This window comes from Photinus pyralis, unplaced genomic scaffold (assembly GCF_008802855.1).
Source record: "Photinus pyralis isolate 1611_PpyrPB1 unplaced genomic scaffold, Ppyr1.3 Ppyr1.4_LG2, whole genome shotgun sequence".
Lineage (NCBI taxonomy): Eukaryota > Metazoa > Arthropoda > Insecta > Coleoptera > Lampyridae > Photinus > Photinus pyralis.
In genome coordinates this window covers 40,089,626-40,100,916 of record NW_022170403.1, presented here as the reverse complement: position 1 = coordinate 40,100,916, position 11,291 = coordinate 40,089,626, and the positions used below count along the sequence as shown (strand labels likewise).

Below are 11,291 nucleotides of genomic sequence, written 5' to 3'. Positions count from 1 at the left end.
CCGATTTATAAACTTTTAAGTTCGCGTCGGCGTTCGCTGTTGCCGTTCGTCGTTGCAGTTCGGAGTGCTAACAATGAATTTTGCTCGGAATTTTGTATATTTATAAACTTTGTAGCGTCAAACGGTACGGCGAGCTTATTTCGGTTAAGGTATTTTTAGTTTACAGTTTATTCATGAAAGGGACAAGAATTATTTCTGTGAAAGATTTATGATGAATGAGCATAAATATGAAATACTTATAAAGGATAATAATGCACTTCACACCCCATTGACTTTGACCATGTTTTGGGCTGGGACTTTGACACTAATTTGCGCTCCAAATGTGTACTCGTTTTCTATTGGTCAATAAGATACCTACCTTTTAGCTCGAAATGATGGACGTTTCGCGGCACTTTTGAAGTTGGATGGCAGTCGGTTCGATATGGGTGGCACGAATGAACTCCTACGTTGTGTAATCGGTTCTTGCACGTGTTAGGACGTGTGACATAATCGAGAAGGGAATGAAATAAAAGACAGAACTTTTGTGCGTAAGAAAAGAGCAAATAAATATATTATGCACACAACAAGACAATACCAGGGAAACCTTCTACGGGACAATATCCCGGTATAGGCCAGACAAATACATGAAATATATAAATCACCTACAGCAATAACATGCAAGAGAAAATACACATTAATAAAACATCTCAAATTGTATGATAAAAATCAGGTAATCAAATCAAATACAATTAAACAAGTTCATAAAAACAAAATACACCAGACATCATAAATTCAGTGGAAAACCTGATAAATCAATTCAGTACAAAAACACATCAAAATCGAGATCAAAATACCTGTACGATCAATTGAGATAAGACAACTCGTAAAATAATAAAGCGCATTTTTTTAACCGAAATAGATTTTGTATTATTTATTTTATTTATTTATTTATTGATTTTCATGCTCCACAACAGATAACAAACATCCAATTACTGTGGAGCAGTTCACAAATAAATACATTTTTTTTATGTCTTAACTTTACGGACTAATATTAAACATAAATAATTTTCTAAGCCAGTTAATTGAAACCACTTACATTTTAACACACTTAACCTAAACAAAAACCCAAATAAGATTATATATATATAAAAAAAATAAAAAAATGTGTTTGCAAAAAGGGTATGCAATGTGGGAAAGAGCGAGATGTTGATGATAAATTCAAAGTATGGATGTACAATTGTCGACGAATGATTTAAAACTATTTTGAAATATGTCAACATTTGTTGAATTACAGATGGTATTATACAGACGTTGCATATCAACAACAGGCGAAAAGGCTAGCAAATTAGTGCGGGAATAGGGCATATAAAACAGGGTACGTGTACGGCGAAAGAAAGGTGAAACATAAAAATGAATTTGTGCCAAGTTGGGTGGGTTGCTTATCGTTCCGTGCAGTAATTTGTACAGATAGACGAGCTGGGCTAATTGATGTCTCTTTTCGACACTTTCCATATGAAATGACTCTAGAAGTTCAGAATATGGAATAAAATATGTGTACTCTCCACTTTTTTTTATAATTTAAATATCGCAAGAATTTCTTCTGTACTCTCTCCAAACTTCTTTTGTGTGTTGAACTGTGAGGTTTCCAAATAACGCACGCGTATTCCAGGTGTGGTTTCACTATGGATGAGAACAGAAGCTTTAATGTCCTTATTTTTGAGAAGTTCTTACCAAGCCGAATTATGAACCCTAAGTTTTTAAAGCTAGTTGCTATGCTTTTTTGTATGTGAGCATTAAAAGTTAATCTGTGGTCTAAGATAACTCCCAGATGTTTTATTTGCCATATACGTTTTAGTACCTTTCCATTTACAAAGTACGTATGGGTTATTGGGGATGGCTTATTAGTGAATGTAAGAACAGCACATTTGGACACATTAAAAGCGAGTTTATTGGTGCCAAGCCAATTATTCACGGCGTCTAAATCCTCCTGAAGGTCCTCACAATCATCTCTAGATAAGATAGCTTTGAATAATTTTAGATCGTCTGCATATAACAGAATTTCTGACGTTTTCACCACGTTTACTACTCCATTTATTAATAAATTAAAAATGACCGGCCCCAATACCGAACCTTGGGGAACTCCGGAACTGGCTGCATATAGTTTGGACTTATACCCTTGGAACCACACGTATTGATATCTCTCCGTAAAATACGATTTAAAGAGATATAATAAATCTAGTGACAACCCATAATATTTCAATTTTGACAATATAACCGCATGATCACATTTATCGAACGCCTTACACAAATCAGTGAAAATAGCATCTACATTAGCGCCTTGATTCATACTGCTCGAAACAAATTGCGTAAAATTAAGCAGATTTGTCACTGTGGATCGACCCGAAGTGAAACCGTGCTGACAATTTGAAATTCGTGGCATTACATGTTGAAATACTTCATCCTTCAAAATAATTTCAACAACTTTTGCCGGTACTGAAAGTATAGAGATCGGTCTATAGTTGGAGGCCGAATGTCTGTTTCCACTTTTAAATATTGGTGTTACCTTAGTGGTTTTCTAAAAGTCGGGAAAAGTGTTCGACTTAAGACACTGGTTATAGATTATGCATAGCGGTTTACTCAGTAATTCAGAGTAGCCTTTAAAAAAGTATTGAGGAAGCAAATCCGGACCCATGGACTTCTTAGATTTAAGTTTCTTTAAGGCTCTTAGAACACAGTGTTGATCAATGTGTTTTAGTACGAGAATGCCATAGTGATCCATCATGTCTGAGTCGTGTGAATTATTGCAAGGGTTCAAATTAGGCGGAGAAGGTGAATACACTGATTTAAAGAAATCAGCAAAAGATGTCTGAGATTTCTGGACCGGTAGTTGCAGGTACGCCACAATGCTCTATTTCATGCACTCGATCGGTCAGTTTTTTGCTATGCTTCACGTGAGCCCAGAAACGTTTTGGATCACGCCCAATGTCTTTTTCAATATCGGTTATGTATTCCCGATAAGCTGATGTGATATCTTTTTTCACAACGGATCTTAGATGACTAAATTGCAGATATACGTTGTCTGACCCGGGATCATTTATTTGACATAGACGTTTGTATTTTTTAAACATCTTATGTTTATGTTGAATTGTTCTTATTAGCTCTGCAGAAAACCAAACAGGATATGAAGATTCACATCTAATTTTCATTTTGGGACAGAATTGATCTAAAATACTATATACAATGTTGTAGAATATTTGAACAGACTCATTTACATCAACACATGTGTTTAGAACAGACCAATTTGTGGATGTTAACGCATGATAGACCCCAACAAAATTCGCTTTACCAAAATTATACGTAAGGTCACTCAATAACTTAGTTTTAATTACAGGAATGTTAAGCTCACATTGCAACAATAAGGCGGGATGATATGTATCCAGTTTTACTAATAAATCAGGTGTTTGTACATGATTTACAGTTAGCGAAACTATGTTAGTAAGAACTAGATCTAGGGATTTGCCAAAACTGTTCATTACATTATTTTTGCTTGATAAGTTGTTAAAGTTGATAAAGTTGTTCAGTTGTACGCATAGGTGGTCACCCTTCAATAAATCATACTCTGCACCAAATATTGGAAGATTGAAGTCTCCAATAATTAACAAGTTACCTTTCACAGGTTCCGGCAACGAGTCAAACATATTGTAAAAGTCACTGTAGTAATTATGTATCTTTGTATTTGATCGAAAGTAAACAACGCACAAGTGCATGCAATATTTTGAACCTTTACCTATTTTGACGAGTAAGGTTTCTTCGAGCGAAATGTCGACAAGTTCCAAGTGGAAGCGTTTATCGATGGCCACCAAGACGCCACCACCATCCTTAAGATTAGTTGTGTCTTTATTCCTATCTTTTCGGAATACAACGTATCGACCATCAAATAATTCCTGTGACAAGATACCTTCATTTAACCACGTTTCAGTTAAAACTACAATATCGTAGGAGTTTGAGGAGACATTTAGAAAGAACTCGGACAATTTCGACTTTACTCCCCTTCCCCTCACATTCTGGTAGTAAATGCGCATATTCTTTAGACTACCTTTCGTTATTGGAACTCATATTTTACTCATTATAGTTAAAATACTTAACTCTAAATACTTATGGGGTTTGTAACATAAAATTTTCTCCATTCGCAAAACACATATAATGTAAAAAAAAATACTTTTCCTTAGAAAAGTGAACTAAATTTAAAAGATAGCGAGCGATAATTAATAATATTAATAATAAGGTCGGATTCATTAAGACACATCATTGAAGTCATTGACGGATGTTTCGTAGCGGTAGCGGTAGCGTGTAATTTGTAGCGATATTAACTGAGTAAATTTAAACACAAACAGAACGTCTAACGATCAACAACCAAAGTCAAATTTTTATTACATCTATTTACAAGTTATACCTGCGCTCTAATCTAAAGACATCAAACTGAACGTTTATGCTATCTAGCGGTCACACATAAAATATCAAATAAATAAATACAGTTTGTAATTCAACATACCGCCCACTGTTTCGAGTGAGTTAATCGAAACATGAAGCAAATCAAAATGATCAGTCTGTCTGTCAGACAAAAAACAACTAAAACTATCTCGAAAACTATGTAGCAACCGGCAGAAACACAAGCCGATTAGTAGGGCGCGTATACACAGCACTCGCGGTGCGAACAGTCACAACACGCACCTTAGAGTCATTACTATGGTGTACTCTTTCGATGACACCGAGAGGCCAGGACAATGGCGAAGAAGATAGTCCAGTAATATACACGAACGATCCTACGGTGGGGTTAGGACAGTCACGAGTCCATTTTTGACGCTGCATTTGAGTATGCAAATACTCACTGCTCCACCGACGCCAAAAGGATTGAGAGAGAGCATGAATTCGTTGCCACCGAGATCCAACACTAATATCGGTATCAGTAAGGCACAGCTCCGGTGGGGCGACCAACGGTCTTCCGACGAGTAAATGTCCTGGGGTCAACACGTCGCTACCCTCGCGGGGGTCTGAGGAAATCATTCCAAGCGGGCGACTATTAAGCACAGCTTCGACGCGCGCGAAAAAAGTGCTGAGCTCTTCGAAAGTGAGGATTGTATTCCCAATTTGCCGGTACATAAGTAGTTTCATTAACTTAACTGCAGCTTCAAAAATTCCTCCAAAATTGGGTGCAGCGGGTGGATTGAAACACCACTTCACCTTTAGCGATGCGAGCTGAGTGTACAGTTCGTCTTGATGATTCTTGAGGAAAGTCGTAACTTCCTTTAGCTGTCGTGCGGCTCCTAGATAGTTCCGCCCACAGTCAGTGTGTAAGGTAGCAGGAAGAGAACGACGGGCACAAAATCGATGAAAAGCAGCCATGAATGCAGCGGTAGATAGTTCGGTAACAGCTTCTAGATGTACGGCTTTGCTTGCCGTGTCCACGAAAATGCAACAGTATGACTTATGGCGTGGACTATTGCGGCGGGTGGTCTCCTTGGTCTCAAAGGGACCTGCAAAATCCGAAGCGGTCGTGTAGAATGGCGGAGCGGGTTGTACTCTGCAAGCAGGCAGATCGGCCATGATCGGCTGCCGCGGAGCAGCGGTAAGGCGAAAGCAAGGGCGACACATGTAGATTCTCTGGCGAATCAGCGAATGCGCGGCTAGTATCCAAAATTTCCTCTGGATGAAACTCATCGTTTGGCGGGGGCCTGCGTGTAACAATTGTTTATGATAATAATCACAGATTAGTGACGAGAGATGACATTTTTTGGGGAGTAGTAGCGGGTACTTGCTTTCAGATGGTAGCAAGCTATGTCGTAAGCGACCGCCCACCCTGAGGAATCCCTTTTCATCGATGTAGGGCGACAATTTGGAAAGGCGTAGCGGAACTTTGTTGGAATTAGTGGACTGTAGTTGTTTGATTTCTTCGGAGAATTCAACAGCTTGGGTAATGCGAACACAGCACAATAAAGCGTCACTTAACTCAGAAACGGATAGCGGACCAATTTTCCTAGCGGATTTGCAGCTCGCATTGTGAGCAAATCTCCGAATGTTCGCAACGATGCGTTGAAGGCGTGACAAAGATGAGAATCTCTCTATGATGTCTAGCGGGGAGTCGGTTGCTGCGGGGTTTGCTTGAACTACAAGTGTGGTAACCTTGCGCTCTGGAATTTCATCAGGTTCCATCGGGATGGAAATGTTCCAATGCTCTGGACTGCGGCTCATAAAAGAGGGACCATGCCACCATATCTGATCGTCAATACAACCACGCGAGGCACAGTCTGCGGCGTTAAACTCGGAAGGAACGCGCGCCCATTGGTAGTTCTTAGTAAGGTCAAGAATCGTTACAACTCTATTAGCGACAAATGTATTAAGAAGGTGCGGTGGAGTCTTCAACCATGCGAGTACTATGGTGGAGTCCGTTAGCATATGGATCGACGAATATGCACGACCGGGGTTGGCGTGCAGCACGGAGTTTATCAATTGAGAAGCCAGAAGACTGCCCAGTAGCTCCAATCGGGGAATAGATAGAGTCTTTAGCGGGGCAACGCGACTCTTGGCTTTTACTAGATGAGCTTCAGCGAACTCACCTCGCTGCACATGTAAGTAAACACACGAGGCGTAACACTGCTTCATCAACATTGAAGCATCGCGGTATTCGAAATTTGGGTAAACTGCTCATGACATGTAGAAAATCTTTCCAGTTTGATTGTATCGGTTCGGGTAGCGGCTCATCCCAATCACTGCGTAACAACCAAAGGCTCTGAATGAACTGCTTTGCTCGGCAGATCACTCCACACAGAAGCCCAAGGGGGTCGTAACATCGACTAACGTAACCGAGTACTGAACGTTTCGTAGCGGGGCCTTCAAAGGGTTTAAGGCGATAACTGAACGCGTCTTCTTGCGGTAGGTAGCATAGACCAAGAATTTTCAGCATGGGATCACCAGTACTGAATTCCAGCGGAACTTCCTTGTGGGAATCAGGAATGTCGTCAAGCACTCGTGGATTGCTCGAGCTCCATTTGCGCAGAGGCATGCATCCTGCGTCGAGCAGCTCAGTCAGTTCTTTGCGAAGTTGCTTGGCCTCAGCAATAGAGGAAGATCCTCCGACGTAATCATCCATATAGAAATCTCGAACTAAAGCAATAGCGGCATTTGGGAAGCGGTGACCTTCGTCAGCAGCGAGTTGGCGAAGGGTGCGTTGAGCAAGAAAACTACTGCTTGCCATACCATATACGACACGAGTTATTTCGTATTCTTGAAGCGTATGTTCGGGAGATTCACGCCAGAAAACGTGCTGATGCTGCCTGTCTTCTGGATGGATGGCGAGCTGGCGAAACATCATTTTGATATCACTGCACAGTGCGACGTTGTGGAAGCGAAAACGGATAAGAATGTCACTTATGTCTGCCTGCAGCTTCGGTCCTGGTAGAAGTAACTGGTTCAGAGACGTCCCTGTGACGTCCTTGGCGGAAGCGTTGAAGACGCACCTCAGTTTGGTGGAGGTGCTCTCCTTCATGACGCAGTGGTGTGGCAGAACATAACTTGATGGTGAAACACTTAGTTGCATGTGTTTCATTTCGATGAACTCTTGCATGAATGCGGAATACAATAACTTTACTTGCGGTTGACGCCCTAATCGTCTTTCTAGCGATCTCAAACATTTTTCAGCGGCGCTGCGGTTGGACAACTCTTTAGGATTGGTTCCTGGGCGGAAAGGGAGGCGCAGTACGTATCGTCCCTCAGAATCCCTGGTATGCGTGTTGATGTAATGCTCTTCAGCAATGACGTCCTCTGGGTTTGTTTGCGCCGACGGCATGGAAACTTGTTCAATTTCCCAAAAGCGAGTAAGCGTAGATTCAAGCGGATGCGATCGAATTAGCATGGCAGTAGCAGAACATAGCGGCTTCAGTTCGGGGGTCGCTCCAAAGATAACCCATCCAAACTTTGTCCTTTGGGCAGTAGGTTGGCCAGGAATTAGGTTTGGAGTTTCTTCAGTCAGTAAATTAGCGTGAGCGTCTGCGCCAAGCAAAATGTCGATCTTCTTTTGTCGGTGAAACTGATTGTCTGCAAGTGGCAGCTGAGAAAATTTGCGGTAGAGGTCTGGCGAGAGTTCAGCAGTAGGTAAATCATCACATATGTGCGGTAGGACACTGGCCTCGGTCACATAAATTACCGGGGGCTTGAAGCGTGATTGAAGTGTTAATTGAACAGAACCTTGGGAAGTAGATTCTCTTCCGCTCACTCCGAGGATGCAGCGAGCTTCTCGTTTGCGTTGTAATCCTAGGCGGTTTGCGAGTTTACTTGTCACAAGACATCTTTGACTGGCGCTGTCAAGTAGCGCACAAACATCGTGCAGATTGCCGAACGAATCCTGTATTTTGCACAAGATGGTGGCCAGAAGCACCTGGTTTGTAGATACGCACGACATGACGGCTGCGGGTCTTTCTTGAGCGGTGTCTGTACCAGTGAGAGGCGTGGAAGACGAGGTAGTAGAAATTGCGGGAGGCGATGCAGTACTTGGCACGGTGTGTACAGCGGTTGGAAGGTGTAAAAGACTGTGATGAGCTCGGTTGCAGATTCTGCAGAGGACTTTACTTTTACAGTCTTTGACCTCATGTGACCCAAAACAATTGAAGCAGGCGTGAGAAGATTTGATAAAATTGGTACGATCAGCAGGCGACAATTCTCGGAATTGCTGACAGTGAAAGGTTTGATGATCAGCGTTGCAGTATCTGCATTTCGGTTGAGACGACGTTCTTGCTTGCGTGATGTGGGTTCTAGATTGATTTGGTTTTGGTGGCGCGAAGAAAGCGGTTTTTGATTGGGTAGGAAGAACGCATTTGACGTCCATTTCGTGACTGCGGGCTCTTTTCTCAACGTGATCCAAAAGTTCAATTAGTTTCGGCAGTTCGCTAGCATTCTCGTTGTCGAAACTGGCTTTGATTTTTGGATCGCAGTTATTGTACGCAATTTGAAAGAGGATGAAATCAGCCAAATCGTTGAGCTGGAGATTGGCTAACGCGGATGTCGAAGTGCGGTGAACTTCAAGGTAATGAAGTAGATCACCCTTGTTAACAAATTTGACAAGTCTTTGTATGTGAAAGGCAGCTATGCGGCGGTTGTTAGCATACCGTTTTTTCAAAGCGTCATAAGCGGGAGCGTAATTTGAATCTTGTAAGATGAAGCGCGATACGGTTGCGTGTGCTTCTTTAGCGGTATATAAACGTAAATATTGAAGCTTAGTGGCGTCATCAATACCTTCTTGATTATGCACTAAACTATCGAAAAGCGATATAAAGTTTTCCCATTTTTCAATTGCACCGTCAAATATTGGAATCTGAATTTTTTGCAGCGATGGACCCTTAGTATTAACCGTAGCGGTAGCACCAACAGTAGCGACAACGTTTGATGCAATGATGCACCGTTTTCGATAACCGTTAGGCAGTTCTTGTTAATAAAATCAATGAGTTCAATAAATGCCTCGAGATCATTGATGTTTACAATGTCCGCTTTATCTTTATCAACATTATAGGTGATAATGTCGACGTTTAACGCACGAAAGGATGCTTCAAGCGTATCCATTCGCCGTAAATATGTTTTGGCAACGATAATTGGGAAATCGCATTGCCTTACCTTTTTACTGAGTGCGGTGAGCTCTTTAAAAAGGTCTTCTTTGCGAATTGTTAGAATCTTCTTTGAAGCCATTGTGAATATTGCACTTGCACTTGCGATAATAACTTGTAAATAACACAGGACTTTGCGGTAGCGGAAAGTTAAAGTAAAAGCGGTATCCGTCTCGTTGGACCAAATGGTTTCGTAGCGGTAGCGGTAGCGTGTAATTTGTAGCGATATTAATTGAGTAAATTTAAACACAAACAGAACGTCTAACGATCAACAACCAAAGTCAAATTTATTTTATTACCTATTTACAAGTTATACCTGCGCTCTAATCTAAAGACATCAAAACTGAACGTTCTATCTATCTAGCGGTCACACATAAAATATCAAATAAATAAATACAGTTTGTAATTCAACAACGGATTTTATTATAAACACTTTGGAAGTCTCATGCTTACGCATTGCTACCTGACCACTCCGGATCCAAATGTATTTAATATTTTGTTGTTTGGAATAGGCCCTTGCTTTTGCAAATAATACACGATTATGTTGCGTTAATGAGTCATTAATATAAATGCTGGAACTAGAGTTCACATTTGGAATTCTTGAAAATAGTTCACCTAGGTCACTTACGGTAATGTACGGTACGGTAATGGTACGTTTAACAACACCAATGGATATATTTCTTGCAGACGTCCCAATCGCCCTCTTCCCACAATCCGTTCTTGAGGTATAAGGGAATATACCCGATCACGATAAGACGACAGAAGAAGGGCAGACCCAGGCCCCGTCGCTCACTGATCTCGAAAAAGAGTCGCACGGGAAAGTTATAGTTTGTACAAACCAATTTATTTCGATGAGACCTTTCATTAGAATACCATAAGGCATGCGTATGCAAAATCTGAGACCAATTGGTTGTCGTATGTAAAAGTTATGCACGTTTTACTTTCAAAAACAGCATGTCAGGAAATAATTCGTGGGTGGTCCCCCTTTTAGACAGCGAAATTGAATGGCCGTCTGGCACACCTTCAAGGAATGGGCTACCTACTGCAAATTCCAGGACTCTAGGACCATTCCCCTAGAAGTAGTTCAAAACGGTAGAAGTGGGTTCGGACGGACGGACGGACAAAACGCAAACAATAGCACATTTTTTTTAATTCTTAAAAAATGCGCTAAAAACAATAGTGACCTTTCTTATACAGTGAATTTTTTTTAAATGCGAACATAGAAGTTTGCATGCAATGTAAGTTCCCTATGTTCGATTTAAAAAAAAACACATCAATCTATTGAGTAGTTCAAATGAGTAGTAGATACAATTGACAGCTGTCACATTTTTTAAAATACCGCCGTCCAATTTAATTACGAAATCGGTTAGGTTATTGCTTAGAATGTCAAGGAGGACACTTCGAACATTTATTGTAATTGTTTTCGTTATTTATTTTCTTATTTTCTTCATTTATGTATTGAATAAATCATAAATCAAATTAGTAGAGAATACCACGTGCACATGACCGAATTGAAGGTTAGTTCACAATGAACTGTGATGTCGGCGCGTGCCATGTGAAGTCAAGTTATCGTCAGTTTAAGAAAAATGTATCCTAAAGTTGCTATGGCCTCACATGGCTTATTTAAAAAAATCTTACCGAGTGCTCTTCATCATAAAGACT

At 40.8% G+C, this 11,291-nt stretch overlaps 1 protein-coding gene across 1 annotated transcript in view; it reads right to left on the bottom strand.

Moving 5' to 3' along the window:
* LOC116164001 overlaps nt 1-9,711 on the bottom strand; it is a 10,193-nt gene extending 482 nt beyond the window's left edge. The window contains exons 1-4 of the mRNA XM_031478129.1: nt 9,442-9,711; nt 6,644-9,367; nt 4,711-6,597; nt 3,767-3,923 (exon numbers count right to left, since the gene is read on the bottom strand). Of these exons, the coding sequence (XP_031333989.1) occupies nt 3,767-3,923; nt 4,711-6,597; nt 6,644-9,367; nt 9,442-9,711 (5,038 nt within the window). The remainder of the gene's footprint in view (nt 1-3,766; nt 3,924-4,710; nt 6,598-6,643; nt 9,368-9,441) is intronic.
* Between the last annotated feature and the right edge of the window lie 1,580 nt (nt 9,712-11,291).